The 12,118-nt window shown below is 49.7% G+C and overlaps 1 protein-coding gene across 1 annotated transcript in view; it reads right to left on the bottom strand.

Moving 5' to 3' along the window:
* Nucleotides 1-12,118, bottom strand: part of AQR (aquarius intron-binding spliceosomal factor) — a 151,906-nt gene that overhangs the window by 78,312 nt on the left and 61,476 nt on the right. Inside the window, exon 16 of the mRNA XM_069732514.1 lies at nt 11,749-11,890. Coding sequence (XP_069588615.1) covers nt 11,749-11,890 — 142 coding nt within the window. The remainder of the gene's footprint in view (nt 1-11,748; nt 11,891-12,118) is intronic.

Raw genomic sequence — 12,118 nt, 5'->3', positions numbered from 1 at the left:
CATGGGTGTTATGCTGCTGCCACTAGGAGGACACTAAGTAATACAGAAAAAATAGCTCCTCCCCTGCAGTATACACCCTCCTGCTGGCACCAAGTGAACTAGTTCAGTAACAAAGCAGTAGGAGCCTAACATTTAACCAGGATGAACTATGTCAAAACCAAGCCAACACAGAAAACCAAAGCCATTAGGCCAACAGGGTGGGTGCTGTGTCCCCCTATGGTTGGCTTGGAGAAAAGGATTTTATGGTGAGTACACAAAAATCCCTGTTTCTCCTACGCCTCATTGGGTGACACAGGACCATGGGACGTCCTAAAGCAGTCCCTGGGTGGGGAACAATGAACTGTAATTGCTCCTTGAACCCACAGGTTACAGATGCGGCACAGCCGCCTGCAAAATTCATCTGCCGACGGTCACATCTGCCGAGGCCTGAGAATGAATATGGTTATGTTTTGTAAACGTATGCAGACTTGACCAGGTCGCAGCTCTGCAAACTTGTGCTGCCGAAGCTTAGTGCCGGATGGCCCAAGACGCACCCAGTGACCGAGTGGAATGAGCCTTAATCCCTGCTGGGACAGGATGACGTCTGACTCGGTAGGACTCCTGAATAGCTGAACGAATCCATTTGGCTATTGTCACCTTGGAAGCGGGAAACCCCATCCTTGGCCCTTTTCGGGAGCACAAACAGGGCATCTGACCTGCAGAAGGACGCCGCTCGCGAGACGTACCTCTTGATAGCTCTCACTAAATCCAGTGTGTGGAGGGCCTTCTCGAAGCGATGTACTGGTGCCGGACAGAGTGACGGTAAGACAATCTCCTGATTGAGATGGAAGGATGAGACAACATTTGGCAAAAAGGACGGGGATGTTCTCAAAACCACCTTATCCTGATGAAAATTCAGGAACGGAACTTGACAAGACAAAGTCGCCAGCTCTGAGACTCATCTAATGACGTGACCGCAACCAGGAAGGAAACCTTCCATGAAAGAAAGGACAGGGAAACCTCCTGTAGAGGTTCGAAAGGAGCTTCTTGCAAGACTCCTAGGACCAGATTAAGGTCCCATGGTTCCAACGACATCTTATAGGGCGGCACCTTATGGGAGACTCCCTGAATGAACGTCTTCACTTGTAATCTGTTGGCAATCCTGCGTTGGAAAAGAACAGACAGGGCTGAAATCTGCCCCTGAGAGAACTAAGGGCGAGACCTAAGTCCAAACTGGTTTGTAAATATTCGAGGATGGAAGGAATGGAAAATTCAAGAGGAGAAAGTCCCTGGTCGTTGCTCCAGGAAAAGAAGGCTTTCCAAGTGTGATGATAAATACGCATAGACGTAGGCTTTCTAGCTCTGATCATGGTAGAGATGACTTCTGGAGAGAAACCTGCTTGGGTTAGAACCCAGGACTCAACGGCCATGCCGTCAAATACAGGGCCTTGGAGTTCTGGTGGTAAATGGGGCCCTGTGATAGCAGGTCTGCGCGATTCGGTAATCGCCAGGGAACATCGGCGACTAGTTGATCTAGTTCCACGTACCACGCCGGCGCGGCCAATCTGGCGCAATCAGGATTACTGGTACTGCCTCTGCTCTGATCGTCTTGATGACCCTCGGCAGTAAGGGGAGCGGGGGAAGTATGTACGAAGCCGAAAATGATGCTATGGGAGTACGAGTGCATATGCTCCGATGGCTGTTGGATCGTGGGACCGAGCTATGAAGTCGGGAACTTTGGAATTTAGCCGTGAGGCCATTACATCCACGGATGGAGAGACCACTCCCCAGAGTCGAGGCTTTAACGACTGAGGAAATATGCCTCCCAATTGTCCACTCCCGGGATGTGAAGCGCCAAAATCATTGAGCGGTTTTCCTCGGCCCAACGGAGAATGTAGCCTACCTCGCTCATGGCTGCCATGCTGCAGGTTCTCCCCTGTCGGTTGATGTATGCCACGGCAGTGGCATTGTCGGACTGAATCCTGATGGGACAACCCGCCAGGGAGGGATGGAACTGGAGAAGAGCTAACCTGATTGCCCGAATTTTTAAGATGTTGATCGGAAGGCGTGATTCCTGAAGTGACCAGCGGCCCTGAGCAGTGTGATGTAGGAACACCGCTCCCCAGCCTAGAAGACTGGCATCTGTTGTCACAACTAGCCAATGTACTGGAAGAAAAGACTTCCCTTGATTTAGAGAGAACTTCAATGTCCACCACCTGAGAGACTGTCTGACTCGCTGGGGAAGAAAGAACTGACGGTCGAGGGAGGACGGGTTCCTGTCCCAAACAGCCAGGAGGGCATGCTGTAAGGGACGGAGGTGTAATTGGGCAAATGGAACCGCCTCCATAGCTGCTACCATCCTGCCGAGGAATCTCAGACTGAGAGCGCACAGAGTGAGTGGGAGGTTGAGAGAGCTTCTCAGCTTCCCGCTGTAAGGCTGAGATCTTTTTCGGGGGAAGAAGCACCAACCCCTGGGACGAGTCCAGTATCATTCCTAGAAAGGAAATTCGCTGAGCTGGTACTGGGGAAGATTTTTTGAAGTTTATCTTCCAACCCAGGCGAGAAAGAGAATCCATTGTGATGTTCACGGCCTCCTTGCAGGCGCAGAAAGAGGGGCCTTTGATGAGGATATCTTCTAGATACGGTAGCACCACCATGCCTCGGGTGTGAAGGATGGCCACGGCAGCCGCCATGACCTTGGTGAATGCCCCGGGAGCAGTGGGGAGGCCGAAGGGCAAAGCAACGAATTGGAAGTGTTGTTCCTGAACTGTGAAGCGAAGAAATCTCTGGTGAGAGGGGAAAATTGGAATGTGGAGGTACGCATCCTGGATGTCTATAGACGCCAGGAACTCGCCTTTTTCCATGGAGGCGATGACAGAACGAAGCTATTCCATTCAGAACCGTCGTACCCTGATGAACTTGTTCAGCAGTTTTAGGTCCAGTATGGGCCGTACTGTACCGTCCTTCTTTGGAACAATGAACAGGTTTGAACAAAAACCTTGAAACCTTTGGCTCTGAGGGACCGGGATAATAACCCCGCCTTCTTTTAGAGAGCTTATGGCTTGGAAGAACTCTGATGCCTTTGCCCTGGGAGGAGAAGACAGGAAAAAACGATTTGTTGGGAGAGAGGAGAATTCTATCTTGTATCCAGAGGACACTAGGTCGCAGACCCATTCGTCGTGAACGACCGAGAGCCACGCGTCGCTGAAGGAAAGCAGGCAGCCGCCTACTTTGAGGGTGTTCCCCGGATACCACAGGGAGTCATTGTGTGGGAGATCTGCCCAGTCTGGACCCCCTGGATCCTGACTGCATAGGCCTGCCTCTCCATGAAGGGGAAGGTTTGTAAGAGGTCTGAGGACCTCTATCCCTGCCTGGCAGTGTCCGGAAGATGTGGAAGTAGAGGACCAATTTGAGTTGGAACAAAAAATCGGGACCGAGCCTGCTGTTGCTGGTTGCGAAAGGGCCGAAAGGGTCTCTGTTGTGGGAGAAATTTACTCTTCCCTCCAGTGGCGTCGGAAATGAATTGATCGCGTTTTTCGCCAAAAAGGCGGCCGCTCTGATATGGTAAAGAAGTCAATGACTTTTTGGAAGCAGAATCCGCACGCCAGTCCCTGAGCCATAAGGACCTCCGAATGGTGATGGCGTTTGCTGCTGCTTGAGAAGCGCAGTCAGCAGCATCCAGAGACGCGGTCACTAGAAAATCCCCAGCTCTGGCTGAGTAGCAAGGTCTGCTACCTCGGGGGAAGATTGGTATCCAGAACAGCTGACGACAACACCTCAGCCCAATGGGTCATAGCCTTAGCCACCCACGTAGCGGCAAAAGATGGAAAGAATGCAGCTGCTGAGGCTTCAAAGGCTGAACGAGCCATATTGTCGATCTGACGATCGATGGGGTTTTTAATCGAGGCACCCTCTGAAGAGGATAAAATAGATTTAGTAGGGGGCGTGGCCTGAACGTTCATGTGAGCGGACGCGTGACAGAGCGCTCCCGCTGCCAAAGTTAATATTATCCTTATAAGCCGCAGCTGAGCGGCGATTCACAGCGCTTACCGGCTGCAGGAGAGTCCCGGGAGTGCGGCGGTGAATAGCGGCGGCCCCGAGGTCGGTGAACATGACCAGGAGGAGACAAAGAGGCGAGGCAGGGACCGGCCAAGATGGCGCCGACGCCAGGGAGAAGGCGGAGAAGGACAACGCGGCATGCCAGAAGAGAATGTCGGCGGCGGCAAAGCTCCAGCAGTTTGCTAGAGTGGAAGCCGCAGGGAACACAGGAAAAGCAGAGGAGGACGACGGAGTGGACACAGACACAGAAGGAGAGGAGGAAAGCCCAGCAGAGGAGCAGGAGGTACAACAGGGGAGCAGGGATGGTGACATGGCGGTGGTAGTAGGGGGACCTGAAGATAAGGAGTCAGGAGCAGAGCCCACCCTTAGAGATGTCTTTGCACTGGTATCATCCTGCAAACAATCCCTGACCCAGCAGATACAGGAGGTTAAAGGGGATACAGCCCAGATAAATGCAGCCCTGCAGAAGATTGACAAACGTGTGGGGGCTGTGGAGGAAAGAGTGAGCACGGCAGAAGACCATATAGTGCAGCTGCAGAAAGCGGAGAGGAAGTTTGCTCAAACAATATCGGAGCTAGCTGCAAAAAATGAGGATCTGGAGAATAGGTCCAGAAGAAATAACATTCGCATAGTGGGTGTCCCTGAAAAAACTGAGGGGAGGAATCCCACGGAGTATATTGAAAGCTGGCTCCTTGAGACTTTTGGTGATGCAGCACTGACAAAAGTATTTGCGGTAGAGAGAGCCCACAGGGTCCCACCGAAACCACCTGTCCCTGGAGCAAGTCCCCGTACCATGCTTGCCAAAATCCTAAACTACAGAGACAGAGACATTATCCTGAGGAAGGCTAGAGACATGACGGATCTGACAATTGGAGGTCAAAGAATTGCTATTTACCCTGACTATTCCGCCCTGGTACAGAAACAACGGATGATGTTCACGGGTATCAAGAGACGGCTGAGAGAACTGGGAGTGCAATACTCCATGATGTTTCCGGCACGACTGAGAGTGGTAGCGATGGATAAGATTCACTTTTTCCAGACGCCGGAGGACGCTACCCAGTGGATAGATCTTAACGCTAAAAAACTTAAAGGGAAAGGAGATTGAAAATGTGGGGCGGGTTGGTCGGGAGGTATCTTAATTCTTTCAAAAAGGGAAAAAAAGAGATTGACTGACAGTACACTGGTAATTGAAATGTGAAGGTTGAAGGGTGGAGTTGGGTATTACTCAGGGAACGCACTGGGAGAGCTGGTGCGGCGGTGAAATATGAGGGAGGAAGGGTGTGCAGCGTACTAAAAAGTTTATTTAGTTTCTTGCAGTTGTAATATAATACAGGTTTAATTATACTGTTCTTCTAAGAATTGCGCCGAATTCTGTTATAAACGGTAGCGGGAGGCGGAAAGAGAAGGTTTAGCAAGAGTGTTCGCAACGGGTGATGGTGCCCCACTCTTGATAAGAGGCAGAATGTATAATATTGGGGGGTGTGGGGGAGGGGGGGGGAGGGGTGAGGGTGGGGAGGGAAGTTAGACAGCTCAGAACCGGGAGTATTGACATAACTAAGGATGATGAGTCACATAATAGGGGACCGCTTTAAGATATTGAGCTGGAATGTGAGAGGCCTGGCGGATAAGTCTAGGAGAGCTGCGAGCTTGCAGTATGCGAAGGATCAACGGGCTTCTATGATATGCTTGCTAGAGACGCACTTGATACAGGAGAAAGTGGACGTACTAAATAGACGTTGGATACAGAAAGGGTATCACTCTACCTTCTCGACGTACTCAAGAGGTGTGTCAGTGTTGGTGCCGGTGGGAGTGCAGTATGAAGAGGTGAAAGTATGCGTGGATGCTGAGGGTCAGTATGTGGTGATACAATGTATATTGTATGGAGTGAGATTGTGTGTTGCGGCAATGTATATTCCACCTCCATATTCAAGTAAGAAGATCAGGGAGGTATTGGAGAGGGTGGAACGATGGGAACCACTGCCACTCTTAATTATTGGGGATTTGAACAATATATGCGATGACTTTTGGGATAAAAATAAGAACGCCCAGAATAGGTCGGAGGGGCACACTACAACATTTGGAACCTATGTGCGTGAATTAGGCATGATTGATCTATGGAGAGTCAGACATGTTGGGGAGAGAGGATACTCGTGCTATTCGCCGGCTCATGCTACGCTATCCAGAATTGATATGGCACTGGGTAACCGCCTGTTGGACACAATGGTGGGGGAGGTGCGTTATCTGCCGAGGGCCCTTTCGGATCATAGTCCAATTGAGGTGGAGGTTAGGTTGTTGGGGACACGGACTACAAGCGGGAGAGAATGGAAGATCCATCCTAACTGGTTACAGAGTATTGACTTGGACGGTATAGGGAAGGAGGTGACGGAATTCTTTGCGTTAAATGATGGGAGTACTGATGCTCTGACTGTTTGGGATGCAATGAAAGCGTACCTGAGAGGGCTACTTTTTAGAGACATTAGTAGGTGTAAGAGGAGGACAAGGGAAGCGGAGAGAGTGGCATTGGAAGAGTTGAAAGCCGCGGAGGACGAGATGGTAGTACTGGGGACCTCCGAGGCAGAGAAAAGGTTGAGAACAGCGCAAAATTGTATGGAAAAGATTCTGCTGGGAAAAGCTGAAAGGAAGCGGGAGTTTCAGAGGGTGGCTTATTTTCAGGAGGGAGAAACAGTGGGACACATGCTATCGGTGGTAGCCGCGGCTCAGCGTAGTACCTCATATGTACACTCGTTGGTTTCGGATGGGGGGAGCAGGGTATCTGAAACACCTGATATTATAAAGGTCTTTGCGGACTTTTACGCGGACTTATATTCCTCCAGGGTCAATGAGTCAGCCGGAGATACGGAGACTTTCCTTGAGAGTCTGGGTCTTCCGAAATTGAGTGAGGAGGATAGGGTGAGCCTCGATGCCCCTATCACCGAGGAGGAACTGAGTCGGGCGCTGAAGTCTATGGCCAATGGGAAGGCACCTGGGGTTGATGGGTTACCAGCCGAAATCTATAAAAGTTTGGAGGAAGTGCTGATTCCCAGATTAAAGTTAGTACTGGAGGAGGCTGGATGTAAAGGGTATCTCCCAGCATCTATGAGGGAGGCTATTATAGTGGTTATTCCGAAGGAGGATAAGGATCTGGGGAAGCCTGAGTCATATCGGCCAATCTCTCTGTTAACCATTGATGTCAAACTCTTGGCCAAGGTGTTAGCTACCCGTCTGTCTAGTGTCATTACTAACCTTGTGCATCCGGATCAGTCTGGTTTTATGCCTGACAGATCTACAGCGGTTAATCTGCGGAGGCTGCATATGAACCTGCAGCTGAAGTCTGACAATTGTGGCCGAAAGGTTATTGCATCCTTGGACGCCCATAAGGCGTTTGACAGTGTGGAGTGGGGATATCTCTGGCGGGTGTTGAAATGTATGGGTATTGGCCCGCAATTTGTGGCGTGGACTCAACTGTTATATTCACTACCAACAGCTAGAATTAGAGTGAATGGGGAACTTTCTCAGCCTATAAAGCTGGCCAGAGGTACGAGGCAGGGTTGCCCACTGTCGCCCCTTCTGTTTGCCTTAGCTGTGGAGCCATTGGCCGCCAAGATCCGACAGTCGGATGAAGTCCCTGGGTTCAGTTATGGGAGTGTTGAGGAGAAGATTGCGTTATATGCAGACGACATCCTACTGTTCCTAGCGGACCCGGATGAAGCCTTGAATGGGGCTATCGAGATCGTTGGGAAATTTGGAGACTTATCGGGATTGAGGATAAACTGGGATAAATCGGTCCTCTTTGAGGTGGATGGGGTGGAGGAGAGCAGAAGTGAGCCATTGGGAGAGGGGCGGCTTAGGGTAGTATCCCTTTTCAGATACCTGGGAATATGGATCTCGATGCCAGTTACAGAGTTTCTGTATAGGAATTTGACACCTCTCGTGGGCGCCCTTAAAGCAAAAGTGGATGCATGGAATAAATTGCACTTATCGGTGGTGGGGAGGGTTAATCTAATTAAAATGGTTCTGATGCCCAAATTACTCTACGTCCTACATAACGCGCCAGTTTGGATTCCACGTGGGAAATTCCGGCAGATTAATGCTCTATTTAGAAGTCTGATATGGGGGAGGCGGTACCCACGTATTCGCCTGGAGACGCTTCAGCGACCCAAGGAAGATGGAGGATTGGCTTTACCCAATCCTGAGTTATATTTTCTTGCAGCCCAGAGCCAACATTTGAAGGGCTGGGCACGGGAGGTGTCCTCCAGTGCGGTACAGCACTTGATGGAGAGGGTGACAGACCGACGACCGGTAGCGCAGTGTCTGGAGGATGGTTCCTTGGGAGTATTGGGGAAATTATACCCAACTATGTTTTTGATATATAAATTATGGACCAGACTGCGACAGATTCGGGGGGTTACGGGGCTGACTAAATTTACACCGATATGGTTTAATAATAATTTGGTTGAGTTTGCGGCCCTTGGAGTGCTGGCGGAGTGGAGGGCCAAAGGAATCCACTTGGTGGCTCAGATAGTTCAACAACGAGGATTAAAGTCCTTTTCGCAGCTGCAAGGGGAGTTTGGACTGAGACCGACTGGGGAGTATCAATATGCTCAGATGAAACATGCTTTTAAAGCTCAAAACAGGGGCGGTGGTGTTGAGATCCAAGAGGACATAGTTCTGGAATACGTGTGTGGGGAAGGGTCCACAAGGGGAGTCATTACCACCCTTTATAAGGACCTTCTACATGCATATTTGTTAGACTTCCCTTTAAAAGCGAGAGCGAAATGGGAAAGAGATTTAGGCCCAATGGAGGATGAAACCTGAGAGTCGGTGTTGGAGTCGGTTCCACGAGTGTCGCTGAGCGAGCCGTATAGACTATCGCAGCTGTACATCTTGCACAGAGTCTATAAATCACCGGAAGTGTTGTGCAGAGCGGGGTTGCGTGCTGACTCCGAATGCCCGAGATGTGGGACTGAGAATGCAGGAATATACCACATGATGTGGACATGTCCAAGACTGGTTGCTTTCTGGTTGGTGGTAATGAGCCGTGTGGAAGGGGCGTATAAATGCAGAGTGCCGAGAGATCCGATAGTGTGTATACTAGGATATGTAGAGGAAATTAGAGTGGATAACATCTGGAAGATAGCAATAGCTAGGCTATTATACATGGCAAGGAAGGTAATAGCAAGGAACTGGATCAAGGAGGAACCGCCTACAAGGGGTGAATTCCTGAATTATGTTAAACATGGTCTCAATCTGGAAAAGGGGGTCTATAAAAGACGTGGGAAAATAGAAACGTTTGACAAAATGTGGTCTCCGTGGCTCGAGCTGGGATGAGTAGTTATGGGAAATGGGAGAGTGAGAGCCTCTGAAAGGAAGAGAGTGCTAGAGGAACAAGCGAACATAAGTGAGTCAAATGGCTCAAGGAACCATCAATACTGGTAACAAAAGTATAACTGGGAAGGAGCTGTCAGGGGAGGGGGAGGTTTGGGTATGGTTGGGATTGTTGGGGGTTTGGAAAATGTTAAAATTTTTGTAAAATACTGGACAGTGCATAAATTGTATTGTGCATGTTTGCTTTCAATAAAAAAACTATTTAAACAAAAAAAAAAATAGATTTAGTAGCTAGGCGCGATACTGGAGGATCTATCGGAGGAGACTGTGACCAATCTTTTCTTAGATCAGGAGCAAAGGGATATTTTGACTCCATGGGCTTTTGCCCTGTGAAGCGTTTATCTGGACGGATCCTATGAGATTCAACGATTTCCTTAAATTCAGGATGATTGGTGAACACTCTGTGAGCCCGCTTGGTCCTCTTAAAGGACACAGCATGATCCGTTTTAGATAAAGGTTCCTCATCTAGCTTCAGGGCCTTGTGTACTGACTCAATAAGAGAGTCGAGAGTCTCCTGATAGTGTTGAAATTCTCTAGGAAGGTGTCAGAATCGTCCTCCGAGACAGGGTCTCTACTAGGAGAGAGAAATGGAAATCTCAGAACCCGATACCCGGTGATGGTCTGGGGACAAGGCATGAGTCCTTTTCCTGGAAGAGCGAGAGCTCCTTGCTAAGGTACAACACCTAGTATACTAGGGGTTCTGATCATTGAAGTTGTCCATAAGAGTGCCCTGGTTAGAGGAAGGGTCTTGGAACGAGTCTAACGCTTTGGCCAGGGAATCCATAGACCGGGTAAGGGAGGTAGCCCACTCGGGGGGACTAGGCTCACTGGGTTCGGTATCAGTAACAGGTGGTTCCTGAGCAGTCACCGGTTCACAAGCTAAGCATAATGCAGTATTGTGACCCCGGGGTAGAGATACCTTACAAGAGGTACAAGCAGCAAAAAAACACAGTGTGGGTTTTCCTAGACTTTTTGTTAGGCTTTGATTGAGACATAGTGTAGCCTTGAGGAGATCGCTTACTAGCAGGGGAAGGGTTAAGCTTTGTTTCTGCAGCTTACCCAGGTCCTGTGTCTTGAGTCCCCGGGGAAGGTCTGCAATGTCCACAGAAATCCCAAAGATCGCCGCTGAGATCAGGAAGAGAAGGCGCTTCTCGAAGAACGAGAAGCGCCAAAGAGAGTGGGCGGCGGTAACTGCCGGTGGGCGGAGTCAACATTCCGGCCTGGAAGAGGGAAAAGCTGGGGGCTAAATTTTAAGCCTGCGGTTGCGGCCTGTAGCGCCGCTACCGCTATTTGTGCGATATGACCCACGGACCCGGGCTTTAAGGTATCTGCGGACCTCCCTTATCCCAGGGACCAGAACCCCCAGCGCCTCGGCCACGCAGGTGTACACACGGCAGATGCGATGGGCCGGTGCTCAATCCACCGTCGCCATAGTCAGGGAGGGGGCGGAGAGCTTCTGCCGCCTTCCATTATCCGCTATAACAGTGGTGACGCAGCGGGGGGCTGCATGGATGCCATAAACATGTCTGGCTATGCACCTGGCTCCAGGAGAGGTAAATGGAGGGCTACTCCATGTGGTCGCCTGCTATGGAGAGGGGGGGAGGAGATCGGAACGCGAAGGAACTGTCGCCCGTAAAGTGAGCTCAGGGCTGGCATCCAACGGTGCAGGGAAGAGTACGGGGAGGGACGCTCCACGTTCTTGCTTGTTGATGGTTCGGGGGAGATCGGAACGTACAAAAGGGTCTGTCGCCCCCATTCGCTCGTTAAGGGAAAAATAGAATAAAAACAAAAACGGTGGGGTCTGGAAGCAGACCAAAGTGCCTCTTACAGACACTAAGCAAGAACTAGTTCACTTGGAGCCAGCAGAAGGGTGTATACTGCAGGGGAGGAGCTATTCTTCCTGTATTACTGAGTGTCCTCCTAGTGGCAGCAGCATAACATCCATGGTCCTGTGTCCCCCAATGAGGAGTAGGAGAAAAACAGCCAGACACGTAGGATTTCAACATGTCTGACCCTTTTACTCTGCTGGAAGAGGCTTGTACCCAGTCCCAAATAAGAATGCATGCATGGGGGGGGGGGAAATACTCTGTATTGAAAATGTGAATGTAACATGTTAATTGTCTTGTTATTCTTAAGAAAAATTTATTTGAACAAAAAAAAAAAAAAGAATGCATGCATACTCTTTCGAGATGAGTGTGTAGGTGTATGAAGGGGTCAGGAAAAATAGATGCCAGCCAAATGAGCATTTGGCACACTGCTGCTGTATCTAAAGTGTATGGCCACCTTTAGTAAGGTACAACAAAAGATGGCACAACTATTGCTTACCAGGGCTTCAGCCGGCAAACAATATCTTCAATATCCTGACGAATCTCATAAGTAGACTCCAAGCGGAAAAGGTTGAAATTTCGAAGAAGGTAGTCATGTAGAGTAAGAAACTGCAGATTCAACTTCGGCAATGCCAAACAACCTAAAGAGAAAAGCATAGTTTAACATTGCATACAGGAGACAAAAATTGTGACCATCTCAGTGGGAGGACAACGTTAAAGGTTTAAAGTACAGCTCCAAATTTAGAGCCCCTTTTATGTACTATTTCTATTTGGGAATTACATTGTGAGCAGTTCTCTTCTAGTTATTGAGCTCACGCTTGGTACACATGGGAGTCCATCTGGAAATCGTAGAGAGTGCACCGACTTTG

The sequence above is a fragment of the Ranitomeya imitator genome, chromosome 1 (assembly GCF_032444005.1).
Source record: "Ranitomeya imitator isolate aRanImi1 chromosome 1, aRanImi1.pri, whole genome shotgun sequence".
Lineage (NCBI taxonomy): Eukaryota > Metazoa > Chordata > Amphibia > Anura > Dendrobatidae > Ranitomeya > Ranitomeya imitator.
The sequence above is the reverse complement of the archived record's forward strand: the minus strand, read 5'-3'. Positions and strand labels throughout refer to the sequence as shown.